The 21,258-nt window shown below is 48.1% G+C and overlaps 1 protein-coding gene across 3 annotated transcripts in view; it reads left to right on the forward strand.

Annotated features, from left to right (window-relative positions):
* The window catches only part of KDM4A (lysine demethylase 4A), a 46,884-nt gene that overhangs the window by 19,175 nt on the left and 6,451 nt on the right, over positions 1-21,258 (forward strand). For all 3 annotated transcript variants that reach the window (XM_040469942.1, XM_040469941.1, XM_040469943.1), the window contains 7 exons: positions 9,247-9,367; positions 14,267-14,448; positions 15,948-16,152; positions 16,635-16,711; positions 17,396-17,451; positions 19,090-19,198; positions 19,517-19,702. In XM_040469942.1, the coding sequence (XP_040325876.1) occupies positions 9,247-9,367; positions 14,267-14,448; positions 15,948-16,152; positions 16,635-16,711; positions 17,396-17,451; positions 19,090-19,198; positions 19,517-19,702 (936 nt within the window). The remainder of the gene's footprint in view (positions 1-9,246; positions 9,368-14,266; positions 14,449-15,947; positions 16,153-16,634; positions 16,712-17,395; positions 17,452-19,089; positions 19,199-19,516; positions 19,703-21,258) is intronic.

The following is a 21,258-nucleotide window of genomic DNA, read 5'->3' on the forward strand; positions in this document are numbered from 1 at the left end:
GCCCGATGTGGGGCTCGAACTCATGAACTGTGAGACCATGACCTGAGCTAAAGTCAAGAGCCATGCACTTAACCGACTGAGTCACCCAGGTGCCCCCAGAATGAATTTTTAAATGTACAAAGATGCATATGGATAAATGAAATAAACCCGCAAGTGCTCCTCACCTAGACCCGATGGTTGTCAATGCTTTGCCACATTTGCCTCATCTGTCCTTTTGTCATTTGAAGTGTGTTAAATCACAGGTGTCGTTTCTTCCCCACTTGGTGTTCCCTCCAAAAACGGTGGGCATTTCTGTGATCACTGTGTCATTATTGTGCATAGCAAAATCAGAACACTTAGCAGCATCTAATACCCAGTCAAAAATCAGGCTTCCCCAGTTGTCTAAAGTGATTTTATAGTAGGTTTGTTTGAATCAGGGTTTAGTCTAGTCTCACACCTTGTGTTTATTATGTCTCTTAAATCCCATCTTCTGAGGCAGTGCTCCCTCCACTCCCTGACTTACTCAAGAAACCATGTCAGTTATTCTTCAAGTTGTCTGGCAAAGGGTTTTTTAAGCTCTACACTGATGTTTTAGAAGATTGCTTTGAAAACGGTATAAAGGTTTTGGGGTGGGGAGAGGAGGTGGGCAAAATTAAACAGCAGAGGTTCTCCTGAAGGTGGTATTATGGATGATTTTCACTTCTTACATATATGAATTATTGGAATATTTTTTATGACTGCCGTGTATAATCAAATATTTCTGTTTTGGGAGGAGCGAAAGATTTGCAATAGGGAAATCAATTTGGAACCTGTTCCTTTAGTCTGAAAGAGAGGTGGAGCGGACCCGGACTGTCGAGTGGTGACAGGGAAGGGGAGCAGGAAGTGGACCTGAGGGCCACTGTGAGGGCAGGAGCACAGGACTAGGGGGCTGGCTGTGGGGTGGGTAAGGAGGTGGGCGGGGGTTGACTCGGGGTTCTGGCATGAGTTACCGGATGGATAGGGGTGCATCAGTGGAGAAGCCAAGGGGTATTTGAGTGTGGCTCTGGAGGTGAGTTCAGTTTTGGGCCATGCTGAGTGTGACCGGCGTGTGGGGTGGGTGATGGGGATATGTGAGCACAGACATAAAGCTCAGGAGGGGTCTGTGGGAGGCAGTCTCCAGCAGGGTATCGGGGGCATGGAAGAGCTCACCTGTGGAGCAGGAGGAACACTTTTCATCGTTAGAGTGGAGGTAGAGACCGGGGAAGAAGAATAGCCTGATGTTTTGGGGGACTAGGAGAAGGCCATGTGTCCAGGCCCGGGGGAGGAGAAGGACTGAAGAAGACCTGGGAGCAGTGGCCAAGTGTGGCTGTGTTGTTGGAGTTCATGAGGGTGAGGTGTGGGGACTGGATCCTGAAGTCTGAGCAAGAGGGGAGGGCGTGGGGCTCCAGCATACGTGGACACAGGAGGGGAGGGCTGCAAGGTGGGTTGATTTTTTTTTTTTTTTTAACTTGTAATTAACTCCTTTCATTTTATTATATTTAGTTTTAAAAGTTTGGGTTGATCTGTTTTTAATATATGTAAAATACACATGACCTAAAATCTGTCATTTTAACCATCGTTTAGCGTCTAGTTCAGTGGCCTTCTATACATTTTCATTTAGTGTACGGCCGTCGGCAGGCTACAGATTATGTTGAGGTGGGAGGAGTCAGGGAGTCCTCGGCATAGGTCCCCCGGAACAGTTCTCTGCTCATTGGAACCCGGCTCTTTTCAAGTCAATGCTCCCAAAAACCTTTCATCGCTCCCGTCTACTTTCCTTCCTCCTTTGAACACCTGCAGCACTTGGCTTCTTTTTAACAACCGTCCATCTTGGTCTCAGCACAGTTGTCATAGGCTGCAGAAGGTAAACTAGGAGCCACGCCCTGTGCCCCATTCGCCTTGCTTCTTGTGGCCCCAGCATGGTCCTGGGGCTTGGGCCGTGAGCCTTCTGTAAATGTGGAAGGAATGCAGGGAAGTTAGTTGTAGTAGGAGGCTGGCCTCAGGATGGATTGATTGGGTGGAATGGGGGACTGACAGTCAAGGCTTGGGGCAGAAGCTGAACCACTTTGTCTATCCCTGGAGAGGTCTAATGGCATTGTATCTATATTTGGAAACAGCTGGGTTTTGAAGAGCACCCTTGTGTCCCTCCTACCCCTACTTTGAGCATCCCCTGCAGTGTAATTCAGGCCTCTTGCTGTTCAGTTTATGTGACGCTCTGTGTCAAGGGCCTTGGTAAAAGCACCCAGATCGACTGACTGCTGAAGCATCAAAGCTTCAGAATTTTCACTTAACTGCAGACAGAGCTACAGCGATGTCTGCTGTAAAAGTTCTTGTTTAAGCTGTCTTGGAAAAGTGAGTTCCCAAAACCAGGAGGGCACAGTTCTTCTCTGTACAGAAGAAACCCCATCAAGAACATTGACCTTGACCTGGGTACCTGATGTTAGACGAGGGAACATAGAACTCAGGAACCTGAGATGTGGCTCTCCTGCAGGCAGGGCCCTGGGAGACTCTACCTGATGTCCCACTCCATCCTCACACAAGATCCTTGGTGGGGCAGTGTTCACTGCTCCCACACTGGTAGTGGATTGCTCCTTGCCTGGGCTCACACAGCTAGTTGATAAACTGAGGTTTGGACCCAGCTCTTGTTACACACTGAAGGGATTTAGAAGTCGGAGCACATCTCAGGAAAAGGAAAAGGCAGCGCTGTGAGCAAGGCTGTGGGCACCATGTAGCAGGAGGAGTGCTTTGTCCAGAAGATGAGAAAACGTGGAAAGATATTTTACTATTTGATAGACCTGACTAATTTGGTCAGAGGCAACATGATGGTAGTGGAAAGGGCAGAGACTTGAGACTCGCACACCAAGTCCCCCTCTGGCTGGACCATGAGCGCCTTGAGGCTAGGGATCCTGTGTCACCTGTGTCTGCATTGCCATGGCACCGAACCCAGTCTGCTGGGTACCTATGCTGGTCCTGTAAGGAAGCACTCAGAATAAACAGTTGTCTTCCTTTCCCAGAGCTGCATTCTGGTGTTCTTTGTCTCGATCCCTCTATCTCCTACAGTACTTGGACCTATAAATTGATTTGTCTCTGTCTTCTACCCCATATTCGTGTCCTGTTGCTGCTTAAACAAGTTCCCATGAACTGGGAGTCTTAGACCGTAAGTTTATTATCTTCCGGTTCTTTAGTTCAGAAGTCTGACATGGGCCTCACTACGCTGAAGTCAAGGTGTCAGCAGGACTGTGTACCTTCCTGGAGGCTCCAGACTGAGACTCCTTGCCCTGCCTAGCTTCTTCAGACTGCCCACATTCCTTGGCCTTTTTCTTCCATTTTCAAAAGCAGCCAGATAGGGCCAAGTCTCGCTCACATCACATCACTTGGACACCGAGTGTTCTGCTTCCCTCTTTGTTACCATTTTTAAGTAGGTTTCAGGGGCGCCTGGGTGGCTCAGTCGGTTGAGCGGCCGACTTCGGCTCAGGTCATGATCTCGCGGTCCGTGAGTTCGAGCTGTGTGGTGACAGCTCAGCCTGGAGCCTGTTTCAGATTCGGTGTCTCTCTCTCTCTGACCCTCCCCCGTTCATGCTCTGTCTTTCTCTGTCTCATAAATAAATAAGTGTTAAAAAAAATTAAGTAGGTTTCACACCCAACACAGAGCCCAGTTGTGGGACTTGAACTCACAACCCTAAAATCAAGACCTGAGTTGAGATCAAGAGTTGGATGCTTAACTAAGCCACGCAGGCACACCTCTCATCATTAAGCACTGTTTGATTACATTGATTACCTGCCCGGATAATCTAGGATAATCTTGGTATTTTAAGTTTATCTGATTAGCATCCTTAATAGTCTTGTCATATTAACATAACATTCACAAGGGTTAGAATTGCACACCTTCCTTATTCTACCACATATCTTCATATGTCTTCTTCCACACATTTCTTCCCTCTCTGCCTATAAAACCATATTCAGTCTCTTTCCTGAAATACAATTATGGGAAATTCCCTTTTCAGGCTATGATCTCATTTCTTCCCTTAATCTTCTCAAGAAGAGTCTCTGATGCATTCATTCCTTAGTTCCTTACTGTCTGCCTGCTGGAACTTTCTCTGAAAGTCCTGAGACCTCCCAGTTGCTGAGTCCCTTGGCCACTTCCTGCTCAGCTCTTATGTACTCTTTGGCACTGCCTCTTTCCCCTCCGTGAAACCTTCCCCTCCTTGCTTTCTGCTTTCCTCCTACTCTGCGCCTGAATCTCCCTTTTTTCTCTTGTCTCCTATCCTGGAAGGGCTTAGTCTCCATTCAGTTTATCTTCCACTGGTAATGTCATCCACTCCCATGATTGCAATTCTGAACCTGATGCTGAGGATCCCCAAATCTACAGCTCTTGCTCAAACTTGCTTTTTTTTTTTTAATGTTTGAGAGAGAGCGCCTGCAAACACGTGAGTTGGGGAGGGGTAGAGATCCGGGAGAGAGAGAATCCCAGGCAGGCTCCACGCTATCAGTGCAGAGCCTGTCTCCAGGCTCGAGGATCCCTGAGATCATGACCTGAGCTGAAATCAATAGTTGGATGCTTAACTGACTGAGTCACCCCGGTGCCCCATGCTCAGACTTATTTTCTGAACCCTCAGGCTCAATTTCTTCTTACCCCCTGGGTATTTCTATAGAAATGGGGCAGTGTACTGTGCACAGCCTGCTTAACTTGGCTCGTTACTACTGTCTCTTCATCCATGTGAGTCCTGTTGAGTCTCTCTCACCTTGGCGATCCGGGCTGGAAATCCCATCATTTCTGTTCCTTTATTTTGTCCTTTTCTTACTTCCTGGTCCCCGCCACTACCATATCCCAGATTTAGGCCTGTTATCTAGCAGGTCTTCAAAGGGGGGAATGCAAGAAGATTGTTAGGGTGCGGAAATAAGATGAAGTTTATTTTATTTTTTTAAATTTCATTTTTTTATTAAAATATTTTTCGATGTTTAATTTACCTTTGAGAGAGAGACAGAGTGCAAATGGGGGAGGGGCAGAGAGAGGGAGACATAGAATTTAAAGCAGGCTTCAGGCTCTGAGCTGTCAGTACAGAACGCAGGGCTCGAACTCCCGAACTGCCAGATCATGACCTGAGCCGAAGTCTGTGCTTTAACTGACTGAGCCCCCCACGCGCCCCTCAGTAAATATTTATTGAATGAATGGGCCAGTGGACACTCAAACTTGTTTGAATTCACGTTTGGAAGGGCAGGCTCTGTTCTCCCTGGACACAGCCGGCTCAGAATTTGGTTTTTCTTGGCATTTCAGCTATGGGTCCTGTGATTGCACGTGGAGCCTGTGGGCCCAGTGTGACTTTTCTGAAGTGGCCCTGCCCTGCCACCACTTCTTCCTAGAGCTCCTAATGAATTGGTTTTTGTCACAGTTGCAAAGTAGCCCTTTTCCAGGCCTCGTTTCCTTGCTTAATGGGTTTTGCTAACTCCGTGTCTCCTAAAGGCAGGATGACCAAGTTTTTTAAGTTTTTATTTTAATCGCTCTCTTTTATTTCCCTTTGCTTGTTTTGTTTCTTAAATTCCACACAGGAGTGAAATCGTATGGTGTTTGTCTTTCTCTTACTGATTTATGTCACGTAGCATTATAGTCTTTAGCTGCATCCATGTGGTTGCAAATGGTAAGATTTGATTCTTTTTTTTAAGGTTTATTTATTTTGAGAGACTGCGAGTGGGGGAGCGACAGAGAGAGGGAGAGAGAGAGAAACCCAAGCAGGTTCTGGGCTGTCAGTGCAGAGCCCGATGTGGGGCTCAAACCCATGAAGCTGTGAGATGATGACCTGGGCCAAAACCAAGAGTCAGACACTTAATTGACTGAGCCACCTAGGCGCCCCAATATTTCATTCTTTTTAATGGCTGAATAATAGTTGTGTATATATACCACTTCTTTATACATTCATCAGTAAATGGACACTTGGACTGCTTCCATAATTTGGCTATTATAAATAATGCTGCTATAAACAGGGGGTGCATGTATCCCTTTGCATTAGTATTTTATATTTTTTTGGGTAAATACCTAGTAATGTGATTACTGGATTGTAGGGTAGTTATATGTTTTATTTTTTTGAGGAACATCTATACTGTTTTCCAGAGTGCCTGCACTAGTTTGCATTCCCACCAACAGTGCAGTAGGGCTCCTTTTTCTCCGTATCCTTGCCAACATCTCTTGTTTTTTGTGTTGTTGATTTTAGCCATTCTGACAGGTGCGTCAGACATTTGACTGAGCCACCCAGGCACCCCTTATTTTTTTTTTTTATTTTAGAGCATGTGCATGCAAGTTGGGGAGAGGGACAGAGGGAGAGAATCTCAAGCAGGTTCCACGCTCAGCATGGAGCCCAACATGGAGCCCCGTGTGGGGCTCAATCCCACGATCCTAGAATCATGACTTGAGCCAGAATCAAGTGTTGGGGACATTCAACTGACTGAGCCACCTTGGCACCCTTGCCCCTTTTTATTTATTTATTTATTTATTTATTTATAAAATTTTTTTTTCAACGTTTTTTATTTATTTTTGGGACAGAGAGAGACAGAGCATGAACAGGGGAGGGGCAGAGAGAGAGGGAGACACAGAATCGGAAACAGGCTCCAGGCTCCGAGCCATCGGCCCAGAGTCTGACGCGGGGCTCGAACTCACGGACCGCAAGATCGTGACCTGGCTGAAGTCGGACGCTTAACCGACTGCGCCACCCAGGTGCCCCTACCCCTTTTTAATTGAATTATTTGGTTTTTGGGTGTTGACTTGTAGAAGTTCTTTATATATTTTGGATACTAACGCTTTATCAGATATGTCATTTGCTGATATTTTCCCCCATTCCATAGATTGCCTTTTAGTTTTGTTGATTTTTTTTTCCCTTTCCTGTGCAGAAGCCTTTTATTTTGATGTAGTCCCCAAATTTACTTTTGCTTTTGTTCCCCTTGCCTCAGGAGACCTATCTAGGAAAAAGTTGCTATAACCGATGTCAGAGAAATTACTCTCTGTGCTACTTTGTGGGATTTTTATGGTTTTAGGTCTCACATTTAGATTTTTAGTCCACCTTAAATTTGCTTTTGTGTATGGTATAAGAAGGTGGTCCAGTTTTATTCTTCTACATGTTGCTGTCCAGTTTTCCCAACACCATTTGTTGAAGAGATCATCTTTCTCCCATTGGATATTCTTTCCTGCTTTGTTGAAGATTAATGGACTATACAGTTGTGGTTTTATTTCTGGATTTTCCATTCCATTGATCTATATCTATTTTTGTGCTATTACCATACTGTTTTGATTACTGTGGCTTCGTAATGTAACTTGAAATCTAGGATTGTGATGCCTCCAGGTTTCTTTTTTTTTTTTAACGTTTATTTATTCATTGTGAGTGAGAGAGCACGTGAGCATGCAGAGCCCAACACAAGGCTTGATTCCCCAAACTGAGATCATGACCTGAGCCAAAACCAAGAGCTGGAAGCTCAACCAACTGAACCACCCAGGCATCCCTGCTTTTTTTTTTTTTTTTTTTTAATGTTTATTTTTGAGAGAGCATGTGCTCTTGAGCTTGAGCTTGTGCTCAAGGGAGGGGCAGAGAGAGAGAGAGAGAGAGAGAGAGAGAGAGAGAGGGAGATAGGATCTGAAGTTTGCTCCTCCCTGACAGCCTGATGCAGAGCTCAAACTCACCAACCGTGAGATCATGACCTAAGCAAAGATCATGACTTAACCCACCGAGCCACCCAGGCGTCCCCTGCTATCTTTTCCAAGATTGCTTTGCCTATTCGAGGTTTTTTTTGTGGGTTCATACGAATTTTAGGATTTTTCTAGTTCTATGAAATATGCTGTTGGTATTTTGATAGGAATTGCATTAAATGTGTAGATTGCTTTGGATAGTGTAGACATTTTAATAATTGTTCTTCCAGTTCATGAGCATTGGAATGTCTTCATTTCTTTAATCATTGGAATGTCTTCAGTTTCTTTCATCACTATTTTCTAGTTTCCAGAGTACAGTTTTTCACCTCCTTGGTTAGGTTTATTCCTACGTGTCTTACTATTTTTGGTGCAGTTGTAAATGGGATTGTTTTCTTAATTTCTCTTTCTATTGCTTCATTATTGGTGTATAGAAATGCAACAGATTTCTGTACGTTGATGTATCTGTGACCTTACTGAATTCGTTTATTAGTTCTAGCAGTTTCTTGGTGGAGTCTTTTGTGTTTTCTATATAGAGTGTCATGTCATCTGAAAATAGTGAGAGTTTAACTTCTTCCTTACTGATATGGATGCCTTGTATTCCTTTTTCTTGTCTGAGTGCTGTGACTAGGAGTTCCAGTTCTATGTTGAATGAAGTGAAAGTGGACATCCCTATCTTGTTCCTGATCTTAGGGGAAAGGCTCTCAGTTTTTCTCCATTGAGTATGATGTTTGCTGTGGGTTTTTCATATAATGCCTTTATTATGTTGAAGTATGTTCCCTATAAACTTACTGTTTTGGGAGTTGTTATCATGAATGTGTGTTGTACTTTGTCAAATTCTTTATCTGAGAGTATGACAAGTTTTAAATACACTGGAAAGAAACTCTCATGGTATTATTACTGATTCAGTCTTGTACATCTTAAACCTAATTGCATTTGCTCTGATATTATGTAAACACAGCATTAATTTTGTCAACTTTTGCTTTTGTAGCTACGTTAGGGTTTTAGATGCGCACTCTGTCCTGTCTGCTGAGAAAACTAACTCAAGAATGAATAGTGTCAGAGCTGAGGGCCTGACAGCACATAAGGAGAAGCTGGCCTATTTTACTTTAATGGGTCAGCTGTTCCTCACCCCTTTGGATGTCCTCTAGCTTTCAAGTCCAATGGCCCGGCTGCCTGGCTCTTTGTAACAGGTGCTGCTGGCCTTCTGGTCCAAGAGGAGGGGCACCTGGTTTCTCTGGGGGCTCTCAGAGACATAATCTCATGACAGTGAGCTCAAGGGAGGGGCGTGACTCTCCTGTAGAGTGTGTTTATTTTTGGTACATTTGTTTCAGGCTGCTTCTGAGAACAGGACCTACGCTTACTAGGCACAAATTTTGTCCTAAAATTTTTACATAATCCTAGTTTAAATTAGTGTGGATGGTATTGTCATTTTGGCTTTTCCTAAGACAGGTGTTTTCTGGGTTTGGTTTTATATTTATGTCTCTATGCCTGTCTTTTCCCTTGGCTTTCATTGTAAGACTAACTTCTGCTATGACCCAGAGTGGAGGCAAGACCAATTTGATTTCCTCTTCTGGTTTGCCCAGGTGGCCGATGAATACATGTTTTCCCTGGAGGAGAATAAGAAGTCCAAGGGCCGTCGTCAGCCCTTAAGCAAGCTCCCACGCCATCACCCGCTTGTGTTGCAGGATTGCGTCAGTGATGATGGTAAGTGTTTTCTCTCTTAACCAGGAAGGGGAACGTGGCTCACCCCATTAGGACTTGCTCTGACAGGACATCAGGAGGCAGGGCTGAGCGCCAGGGGTGGGCCTGTGGCTTAGTTCTCCCAGATGCTCCACAAAGAGGGCAGGATCTCATTTGTTACTTACTTCATAGTCAGATTTCTTTATATGTCTGTGTGTCTTGGAATATGCCTAATACAGGATGATCACATGTAGGTTCTTCCCTTTCTTTACTAGGAGGTACAGGCTGATTTTTCTGGATAGCATTTCTTTCAATGATACCAAGCCCAATGCTGAATGTGTAGCTACAAAGATAACTAAGATATGTCCATGCCCCCCAAAAGCTCACAAGGTAGTGGGGCAAACTGACAGGTAAACAGATCTAAAGAAAGGAGATGTTAATCTAGGGAAGGGGAGCTGGAGGATAGATTGAGAGGAAGCAGCTCAAAGGGCCAGGACAAGGTGTGGGGCAGGCAGGAGTGAGGTGGGGGGAGGATAAAGAGGGAGTGCCTTTTTCTAGCGGGCCTTCAGGAGCTTTTGATGTGTTTTAAGTGGCCAGATTTACATTAGAAGTGACTGCATATTGAGAGTGGCTTTGAGGGCAACAGATGGGCTTTTGCCATGGTCTCTGAGAGCTAGGGGAGGGTCTGAAGCAGGATGATGGTGGTTGGGGTTGGGGAGGGATGTAGTGAAGGTGTTGGGAGGATAAAGCCAGCTGGATTTGGGGTTGGTTGTAGACCTGTGAGCTTGGTAGGGACTGGAGAAGCCTGGGTTCAGTGCCTCCCTGACTTCTGGTTGTGGTTGGGTTTGGAAACCTATGTTCAGTGTCTGTGGAGGATGTAAACTTGAGGCTGAGCAGAGGTGGTGTTTGGTAATGTTATTGGGGTACATGAGGCCACTGGTGGAGAAGCATAGAGGAGGGTGAGCAGAGGTGGTATTTGATACCTTTTTAAAAAATTTATTGGGGCACCTGGGTGGCTCAGTCGGTTAAGCGTCCAACTTCAGCTCAGGTCACGATCTCGCGGTCTGAGTTCGAGCCCCGCGTTGGGCTCTGGGCTGACGGCTCGGAGCCTGGAGCCTGCTTCCGATTCTGTGTCTCCCTCTCTCTCTGCCCCTCCCCCGTTCATGCTCTGTCTCTCTGTCCCAAAAATAAATAAACGTTAAAAAAAAAAAATTTATTAAAGGGGCACCTGGGTGGCTCACTCAGTTGAGTGTCTGACTTCGGCTCAGGTCATGATCTCGGTTTGTGAGTTAGAGCCCTGCATTGGGTTCTCAGCTGTCAGCGAGGATTCTGCTTGGGATCCTCTGTCCCTCTCACTGCCTCTCCCCTGCTCACATACGCTCTCAAAAATTAATAAACATTAAAAAAATTATTAAACATTTTTGTTTAAGTGCAGTTGACACGCTGTTAATGTTACTTCCAGGTATACAACTTAGTGATTCGGCAACTTTGCCTCTCCCTGTGCTCCCCATGAGGGTCGCTGCCATCTGTTCACTATCTTTACCTTGAGCACACGCGGCCACTCTGGAGAGGGCAGAGACTGGGGTGGGAAGACAGGAAGAGGAGCCTGTGAAGGAGACAGGGGGGAGTGGACAGTGGTGTGGAGCAGAACCGGGAACTGTGTGTGTTGCTGGCACTCAGGGAGTTGCTGCCATCAGCGCAGTGAGATCAGGAATGTGAGCATGGATGAGTCTCTGGCAGATCCCTTGTCACTCTTCACTGGTGCCCGGGCCCTTCCTGCCCTGTCCTTCCTGACACCAGTGGCTGTGTGGGAAGATCCAGAGTTACACCAGCCTCTTTGCTCCATAGGTGAGCCCCACGTTCCCTTTCTGATCTGATGCCGGTGCCCATCTCTACTGTTTTCCTTGGTAGAAGGATCGTGATACACTGGGTGAGGAAAGTCTCTTGAGATCAAAATCTCTTGAGTTCAATGTAGGCCAGACCTTGAGTTCAGAGTCTTAGGAAGTCCTCTTCCTCTGGCCCACGTGGGGCTTGGGTTCTCTGGGTAGCAACAGCCTGGTTTCAGGATTTACCCCTGCAACCCCCCCACCCCCGAAGGCTCTAAATATAGGTTGTACAAAATTGGAAAAGCAAACAAAGTTATAAAGAGGACAATAAAATTACCCTGCAAAGGTGACCACTTGCACGTCTTCATGTGTTAATCTTCTGACTTTTCTAGTCAGTCATTAGAGTATATCCGCGTATATGTTTTTATGATAGTGTAATTGAGATCATAAAATACAGCCGCCCAACCTTTTATGATAAATTTCCATTGTGGAAAGCACTGTGCACGCCTCCTGTATCCGACAGCTGCCATGTTGCCGTGGGCGCTGTCTCCACAGGCATTGATGAACTTGCTGTACACGCACTTGCTGTCTCATCTGAGAGCGAGCTGGAGCCCTCCAGTCACTCGAAGTGCACCGTGACGTGCTTTGCTCAGGATTCTCCTATACAGATACTTTTACCACACCTAGGAAAATAAGCAGTGTTTTGTAATATTGTCTTATCTTCAGTCCATGTTCATTTTTCCCTGCTTATCCCAAAAGTATGTTTTATAGTTTTTTTTCCTTTAAACCTGTAAACCAAACCAGAGTCATCCATTTCAAAGTTTTGTTTCTTTAGTTTCTTTTAGTCAAGCATGCACACCCTGCACCCACCTCCCCGCGCCCGGCCGCCCCCCCCCCCCCCCGCTACCATCAAATTGTTTTTCAGTTGAGGCATAAAATGCTTGGTAAAATGAACACATCTTACCTGTTACGTCTCCATGATGTCTTATGTATGTAAACTGTAAAATTCCTGCGGTTTTCACTTAGCATGGTGAACATTTTTCCTCATCATTACAGTGTTCACAAGTGAAGTGATTTTGGGCCACCTATGGTTTTGAAAACAGCAGACATCACTGTATTAATCTTCTTTTTCTGATTGGGTACCTGTTACTTTTTCTTCTAGTCTGTGTCGGTCACTCTTGTTCTGGTTAGGATAAGGAAAATAGCTGCTTTGGTTTGGCACCGTGGTTCTTGCTGGACCTGGCTGTGGCTTATAGAGGTTGATTTTAATTGTCTGCAGTGGCCTCCCTACATTACGGTATGCTTCACTCAGGTCCCACATGAGGCAGCTGCCAGGTCTCATTCGGTTAAACAGGACTATGAAGGCAGAGTAGGTAACTGTTTATCTGCACTGAGCTGCAGTTGCCAGAAATGAACAAATAAATAAGCATGTCGTGGAGTGTTGCATGGGCTGCTCTGCCTGAGTCTCTAGGGCTTCCTCAAAACAGTTCGGTCTTGGTCAAAGCAAGACCATTTGAGGGGTTGCAGCTGGGGCCTCCTGACAGTCACACATAGCTAGATGCCAGGCGTGGGGTGCCTAATGTGGTGGAGCTGGCGTGGAGCTGCTCTGTCGGTGCTCCAAATCCATACATGGACTGCTTTGGGGACTCAGTTGTCAAAGAAGAACATCCCAGATGTAACTTCTTATATTTCCGTCACTTGGGGGAGGATTTGGAGAAAAGCTCTGGATTTGTTTATTTTGATATGTGTTGCTCCTTCTATCAAGGATTGCCTTCATTCACCCATAATCCTCGAGTTAATGTGTCTTGCTACCTCCTTGACCCTGTTTCCATTGGGATCGATTGGGCTGTGCCCTTCCGATTGAGGGGGGACCTGGAAAGTGTGTACCTTTGTTGCCTCCATCTTGTTTTGTGAGTGTAGGTTTTTGTTTCCATTCAGCAGTGTGTCCCTTTCTTCCAGGAAGATGGCAGCCAGAGGGGATTTTCCTTCCTCAGCAGTGCTGAGGCCGGATGAATCCTATGCTTTGCTGTTTGGAGTAACGAATAGATAGAAATTTGTCATCTAGACCAGAGGTCTGCAGAGGCGTTATACCTTCTGTCACATATCCCACTGTCTTTCTCTGAGTCCTATAAAAATGTAAAAACAGGGCCACCTGGGTGGCTCAGTTGGTTAAGCGTCCGACTTTGTCTCGGGTCACGATCTCGAGGTTCGTGAGTTCAAGACCTACACTGGGCTCTCTGCTGTCAGCACCTCTGCTTCAAATCCTCTGTTCCCCTCTCTCGGCCCCTCCCCTGCTTGTTCTGTCTCTCTCAAAATAAATAAAGTTAAAAAAATGTAAAAAAATTTTTTTTGTTTTTACATTTTTAAAAGCTCCCCAAGTGGATTGCATTTGGCCTGCAGGCCGTTGTGTGCTAGGCCTTGGTCTAGACTCAAGGTGTTCCATCCTTTGGCTGGGAAAGAGGGTTTGTCTTGGACACACTCTGCCTTTCTCTGAGACAGAGCCAGGATGGTTGGGGATCCCTGTCCAGAAAGGCAGATATCCCACTGGCCTTTCCAGAGGGAGCTAGAAAGTTCTGACTAAGGCACATGATGTAAAAATTATTAAGCTTGCTGTTTCCTTGTGTGTGTGTGTGTGTGTGTGTGTGTGTGTGTGTGTCCCCTTGTTTCCCTTCAGTGTAACTAAAGACAAAACTCTTAAATAAGGACTCAATATGCTGACATATTGGAGGCAGCAAGTAACATGGTTTCTGGCAAGACCCCGTTGTACTGTGCTGCCCTTGGGCACAAGGGTTGAATGCTGGCAGTTGTTAGGGGAGAGGAGAGTGGGCTGAACTCCTGGGGCAAGAAGAGGGACTTCTTCCTGGCAAGAAGTCTGAATTCCTGCCAGAGAGGGGGCTACGGACAGGACTGTGCAGTTTCATCCAAGTACTGAAGGAGTCTATTGGAAATTGCTTCTGCCCTTTGCCTTTATGAGCTGTAGGATCTTGGCTTTAGGCCAAACCTGAGACCAAAAGTCTGGGCTGAGGTCATCTGCTTTCTAGGCAGAGCTACAGATGTGTGGCACTGGTACCGACTCATGTTCTGCTTCCTGCTTTAGAGTCCTCTGAACAGCCGACCCCCGAGGAGGAGGCTGAGGAGACAGAGGCCTGGGCTAAGCCCCTGAGCCAACTATGGCAGAACCGACCCCCGAACTTTGAGGCCGAGAAGGAATTCAATGAGACCATGGCCCAGCAGGCCCCTCACTGCGCTGTCTGTATGATCTTTCAGACTTACCATCAGGTAAGTCCACTTGGTCCTTTGTTTACCTAGGACCTGCAGTCCAGAGGGAGGTGGGGTTTAGTTGTGGGTACATAGCTTGTCACTGGTCATCTTGGGAAAGGTGCGTTCTTCTGGTGTTCAGTGCCCCATCTGAGTGCTGGCCAGGCTACTCTGGCCAGGCAGATAATCTAGCAATGGGGCTTTTCACTTGACAATGGTTTGCAGAAGAGCTGGAGTGTGGCTTAGCCTTGACTTGGTGGGTTTCCCTGCACCCTGTGGCACTCACATTGTTTGCAGAGGAATCTTGCTCTTTTGTTATTATTCTAGGCAGTGATGATTCCTTCCAGGTGGTTTTTCCTCCTGGCCAGTATGGAGCACTGTGCCTTTCTTTAGGACAGTCTGCCAGATTCTCCAGTGTTGTGTCTTCCTTTCTCATTGCCACCGTGGGTACTGGCAGTACCCAGAAGGAAGTAGGGGAGGGACCGCGGGAGGAAGTGGAGGGGGAAGCACCGGAGCTGAGCTTGTCTGTGCCCCTCCCCCTCCTGGGGCACTTGATGGTTCAGCTCTGGAAGGTTGGGAATGCATCTACAGGGGCACGTGCCGGGTGAGCAGCTGAGGTTCACCTGGGACCTGCACAGGGTGGCATGTGGATAACCAGTCCTCTGTTGGTTAAGGTGGCATGGCTACACTGAGCTGGCACAGCCACAGATTCACGCCTGCCAAAGAATGGAACCTCAGGCCAACATACTTTGGATTAGCAGCTCAGTACTTCTTTCCACTGACGAAAAAGCAAAACTGAAGTGTGTGTACCCTTGGCCTGCGAGACAAGTGAACGGACTGGGTGCACTGTCAGCAGGTCCACTGAGAGGGCCCCAGGGTTTCAGGAGGGGCACATGCTTAGGGGTGACATGTTTTGGGCCCTGTCCTTGAAATGGTGGTGATGGTGCCATCCATAGACAGAGCCAGCAAATATTTGCAGTCAGGGTGTTTGCCAAGGGAAGTATGTGGATGTTCTTTCTGGAGGGACCCGAGCCAGGAATCACAGGTGGGGCTCCAGCCGTGTGGCAGTGCTGCTGCTCAGGTCATGTGCTGCCATGGGGCCCAGGAGGGATTCCGTGCTGGTCCATTAGGAGCACCTGCTCTGGGTCCTCTCCCTGGGTACGGGCCACCGTGCAGTGCAGCGCATAAGGGAGCCCACAAGAGCAGCCTCGCTAACGTCTCAGTGCATTTTATTACCACTTGGTTTGGGAAGATGGAAATCCCAGTTGCCTCTTACCTTGCTCCCTTTCCTTAGTTGTCCCCAGGGTCCTTTGTTTGATGCCTCTGTGAGAAATTGAACTGGAGTCATTAGAGATAACTTCAATTAGCAGCTCTGGGATAATGGCTGTGCACCCGAGAGCCTTAGCCACAGAGTCATACCAGGAAGAGAGGCGGCTTTCTGCTGACAGAGCAGGTGGAAGCGGAGACACAGGCGCATGTTCACGGGATTCTGGGAATTCTGCACTGCTGTCTCTCCTTAGGTGGAGTTTGGAGGCCTTAGTCAGAGCTGTGGAAACGCTCCAGATTTAGCCCCCCAGAAGCAGAGGACCAAGCCATTGATTCCTGAAATGTGTTTCACCTCGACTGGCTGCAGCACAGACATCAACCTTTCTACCCCTTACCTTGAGGAGGACGGCACCAGCCTTCTAGTTTCCTGCAAGAAGTGCAGTGTCCGGGTCCACGCCAGTGAGTGCCTCAGCTTTTGTCTGCGTCTTGACCCAGAGGGCCTGAGCCTTCTCACTGCAAGTCTCGCCCCGTGTTGGCCTCCCTCCAGCCTCCCAGTGGCGCCCCCAGGTCCCGAGTGCAAAGATTGCTCTTGTGTTCTTGGGGAGTTTGCTGCTGATGGAGTTGGGAGTTTCACTGACTTTGGGTGCGTCCTTGTACGGTCAACCTTGTGCTGTTCTCTGGGCTGTAGATGCCAGGAGGGGATTAGTAGTCCCTGCTGCTCCCTAGGTGTTTGTACCAGTGGACCTACAGGCTCTGACTTTTCGAGACCTTGGGCCATAGTGTATGGGTGAATCCTGGGGGACCCTGACTCTAGAATTCAGGGGTTTTCCCGTAAGACTTGGTCGCAGCCTTCAGACTCATGGTATGTGAAAAAGAGTCACAGGTCTGCATTCTGACTCTGGCCTCTGGGTTTAATCTGCTCATCTTGGTGTCCTTGTTAGGTTGCTATGGAGTACCCCCTGCAAAGGCTTCTGAAGACTGGATGTGTTCTCGGTGTTCCGCCAATGCCCTGGAGGAGGTGAGTGTGTCCACAGTGTTGCTGTCTTCCCCCTGAGACTCTGGATTCACTCAGGGCCAGGCTTTTTCATGTGGACTTTCTGTCCCCAGCAGTCTGTACAGAGCCTGGTACACAGTGATGTTAAAGAGTGCATACTGTTAGAATAAATCTCCCCAGACGGTGTGGTTGCTGCCTAGCTATGGCAGGGCATGAATGGAGTCTGGAAGCTGTGTTTGCTACATTGTGTCCAGACTAAGCAGAGGTCCTCCTGTGGACAAGATATAACCCCCTTTAAAGAATGCATTGGGTTTGGCCATCAGAATGGGGTTCAGGTGGTTCATTTTGTAGCTTTGTCTTCATTACTCCCTGCCCCGGAACCTAGCAGTACCCCACATACAAGGCAGAGTCCTGTAACGCTTCCAGTTTGAGCAGAGTATCATTGGTTACAGTTGATAACAGTAACGGCAAAGAGGATTATGTTAAGTCAAGTGGAATACTTGGTGTACTTTAGCCCCGGGTGGTCTCCCTGTCTTCCTGTAGGGGAGTCCTGCTTACATGGGCTGCGTAGGCGAGGCCCCACCTGCCGATAAGCCACTTTCTTATGTGGAGGCTCCAGTTATCCAAAGGAGGCCAAGGAGAGAGCAGATTGGATGTTAATGACTTGGTGGTAACCACCCTTCCTTCCTCCCCCTCCCTTCTTGGCAGGACTGCTGTTTGTGCTCATTACGAGGGGGAGCCCTCCAGAGAGCCAATGATGACAGGTGAGTTTCTGAGCAGTGTTCTGGAGCAGTGTGCAGAGGCACTGAGACGGCAGTGGCTATTCATCAGAGTGGCTGATGAGGGTTTGGGAAGCACGTTGTTGGAGGTGCAATAGCATCTCCAAGACTAATTTTAAAAATGAGATGCCAAGGGGAGCCAAGCAGCCCTACACCTTTCCAACTCCACCTTCCTCTCCGAGGCAGGGGTATCAGTGATATCTTCCTTGCAGGGGAGCTAAGACAGACTCACAAGGGTGTGGAGATCCTGTACAGGTGATGCAGAGGCTCAGGGCCTGTTGCAAGGACTGTTACCTTGTTGCAGCCAGGCTGGTGCAGAGGTGGCCGTGGCTGTGGGCTCGTGAGCATGCGCCCTCTGGCTCAGACCTGGCGTCTGAGCGAGTGTGTGTGTCCTTGGGGAGGAGAGTGGGACTTGGAGAGCTCAGCCTCACCCACCTGCTGTGGAGTCAAGTCTACAGAAGTATGGGCATAGCAGCCGTCAGGTTGCTTTTTGTACCTGGTCTTTGCTTACTTGTTCTGAGGTAGAAATGTGAGGTGAATGAGGTTTTTGCCCTGGAAAACCTGGCTGTCTAGGAGATAACACAGCAGGCAGCCAGTGGTGAATATCCTGCTTCCGGCTAAGGTCCTGTGGGGATCGGAGCCTCCTGCAGCACGAGAACCCCCTTCAGGCTGTTCCACATAGACAGCTCTTCTGATTGCTGCTTCCAACCTTTAAAGGTACTTGCTGCCACGACTTGAGGTGATCGTGTCCCTCACAGTTGGGAGGGAGCGCTGTTAAAAGTTCTTCCTTACTTGCAGTGGAAAGGGCTCTGCTTGAGCCTCCCACCGTAACCGCACAATCCCAGTTCTGCCCTGTGGGGCCACGCCAGACAGATCTGTTCCCACTTGCATAGGGGCCCCGCCAGCACCGCAGACGGCTTCCGTGTGGGCCCCGCGCTGTCTGTCGTAGGTTTTCACCTGGCCTCACATTAAGAACTTTCAGCATCTTAATTGTTCTCTTCGTGGTGTGTGTCAGTTTCTGAAAATGCCCGGAACTTTAATTCTCTGAGGATATCCATTGAGTAGACCTGTCAGAGCAAGTGGGGCTTGGGCCAGACCTTAACAAATGAGTGTGCAGTGGATGAAGGGAGCAGAGGCAGAGGTCATCTCAGCCCAAGGGAAAGGTTGGGAGGAGGCCTAGAAGGTAGAGCTGTGGCTACGGGCAGATGGGGCACAGATGGAGACATCTGAGGAAGCACCCAGCTCCTGCGGTAAAAGAGGACTGTATAGGACTCTCTGATTTGCTCTTTCTCCCTGAAACCTGCCCCACTCCATTAGTTCTGGTTCCGCTTATTTTGCAACAGATTGTGAATGAGTTAGCGGTGTACGAAGTGCAACCCTGTGCTAACCCAGGGCGGTGTGGTGGGGGCCCATTTTCATACTTGGTGTGGAGACACCTCTGTTTCCTTCCTTGCTGGGTCCTGGGACCTTGCAGGTAGGTGGAAGTAAGTGGCCGTGTTGGACTGGGGAGGAAGGAGGAAGCACTGTCAGCAGGCCCACCCACTCTTGAATCGTTACATTTGGTGAGGAGGCCACAGGACCTTGGAGGCAGAGGTGACTGAGGTACACTTTGCCTTTTGGCAGGTGGGTCCACGTCTCGTGTGCTGTGGCAATTTTGGAAGCAAGGTTTGTCAACATTGCTGAAAGAAGTCCGGTGGACGTGAGCAAAATACCCCTGCCCCGCTTCAAACTGGTAAGGAAGAGGAGATGGGCTTGGAGACACTGCATCTTTGTCCTATTCTAAGTCTCTGAGTGGAGGAGAACATAACGTGCCCCATGTGGCCCAGTGGTCATCTGTTACCCTTGGGTTAGGTCAGGGCTTGTGAGCCACTGAATGTTAAAAGAGGACACGTGTCCTCAGATAAGGGTTAAAAGAGGTGTGTGTACCCTCTTGTTTGGGGAAGAAGGTTGGCTTTTGCCCGTTGGACTCTGTGCGTTTAGGCAGGGGAGCAGTGGAGGACACCACACCGTTAGTTCCTGGAATCACTGGCTTGCTTCCCCTGTGTCCTAGAAATGTGTCTTCTGTAAGAAGCGGAGGAAAAGAGCCGCTGGCTGCTGTGTGCAGTGCTCCCACGGCCGCTGTCCAACTGCCTTCCACGTGAGCTGCGCCCAGGCTGCCGGAGTGATGATGCAGCCGGACGACTGGCCTTTCGTCGTCTTCATTACCTGCTTTCGGCACAAGATTCCGAATTTGGAGGTGAGGGAAGGTGCCGTTCTAGAATCCTCTTGACTGTTTCTGGGATCATTTTCTCTGCCTATGTCAGCACGTATTTTCTCCAGCTTTACCCTTTATGGAGAGTGCTAATAGGTAGGGATTCAGAGGTGGCCCCCGTCCATCTCTGCTGCCTGCCTCGTGCTTCCTAATCCTCCACCGGCACCAAACTGCTTGTGGTTGATTCCTTGTGATTATGTTTACCTGTTTGCCTCTCCTTGAGGGGTCCTGTTATTAATATGAGTGTCCCTGTCACCTACCACCGTGTCTGGGGCAGAGCAGAAGCTATGCAGATATTGCGAATGGACGGAGAGAGCTCGGAACAGTTAACCATTAACTACCATACAGTAGGGATTTTTGTGCTTCTCTAAATAGTGGAGCTTGGAGAACATTACATGTCAAGTTATGAAAGGGTTTGGGTGGAAGGTGGCATTTGGTGTGGGCACCTGGGTGGCTCAGTTGGTTAGGTATCCGACTTCAGCTCAGGTCATGATGTCATGGTTTTTGTGAGTTCGGGTCCCACGTCGGGCTCTGTGCTGACAGCTCAGAGCCTGGAGCCTGCTTTGGATTCTGTGTTTCCCTCTCTCTGTCCCTTTCCCGCTTGCATTCTGTCTGTCTGTCTGTCTGTCTGTCAAAAATAAATAAATAAATATTGAAGTGGGACTTAAACAGTAAGTAGGAATTATGAGAGGGAGGGTGTTCAAGCCTTCAGAAGTAGAATGAGGGGCACTTGGGTGGCTCAGTTGGCTCAGTTGCTTAAGTGTCCAACTCTTGATTTCAGCCCAAGTCATGATCTCCTAGTTCATGAGATCGAGCCCTGCATTGGGCTCCCAAGCTGACAGCACAGAGCCTGCTTGGGATTCTCTTTCCCTGTCTCTCTGCCCCTCCCCCATTCGCACACACAAACTCTTTCAAGCTAAATTAAAAAAAAAAGCTGAACAAACAAGTCTCAGGAGAATGAACATGGAAGATGTTCTGGGAATATGGCAGGGGTGATACTCAAAAGACAAATGGCAGCCGACACTGAAGGCCCTGGACTGCCCTACTTAGGAGTTTGATCCCTCTTCCACTAAATGAGGAGAACTTCTCAAAAATTTGGATTTTGAACCATATTTTGAAATACTTAATTCTGGTGGTGGATTCAGGGGCTCAAAGAATAAGAATTTGAGGCAGGGAGACTGGTTGGGCTGGGAGCGAAGTGAGGTCGGGAGTGGGAACACGTAGCCAGAGCTCTGGGGTGACATCTTACGTGGGATCCTACGATGGGTGGGATCGACAGGGTCTGTTGACCATCCTGGAGAGATTAGTGGGGAAGGGGTGAAGGAATGTGAAGTTAAGATGGCTCTTGGGGCGCCTGGGTGGCGCAGTCGGTTAAGCGTCCGACTTCAGCCAGGTCACGATCTCACGGTCCGGGAGTTCGAGCCCCGCGTCGGGCTCTGGGCTGATGGCTCAGAGCCTGGAGCCTGTTTCTGATTCTGTGTCTCCCTCTCTCTCTGCCCCTCCCCTGTTCATGCTCTGTCTCTCTCTGTCCCAAAAATAAA

The sequence above is a fragment of the Herpailurus yagouaroundi genome, unplaced genomic scaffold, assembly GCF_014898765.1.
Source record: "Herpailurus yagouaroundi ecotype Mexico unplaced genomic scaffold, PumYag 77, whole genome shotgun sequence".
NCBI lineage: Eukaryota > Metazoa > Chordata > Mammalia > Carnivora > Felidae > Herpailurus > Herpailurus yagouaroundi.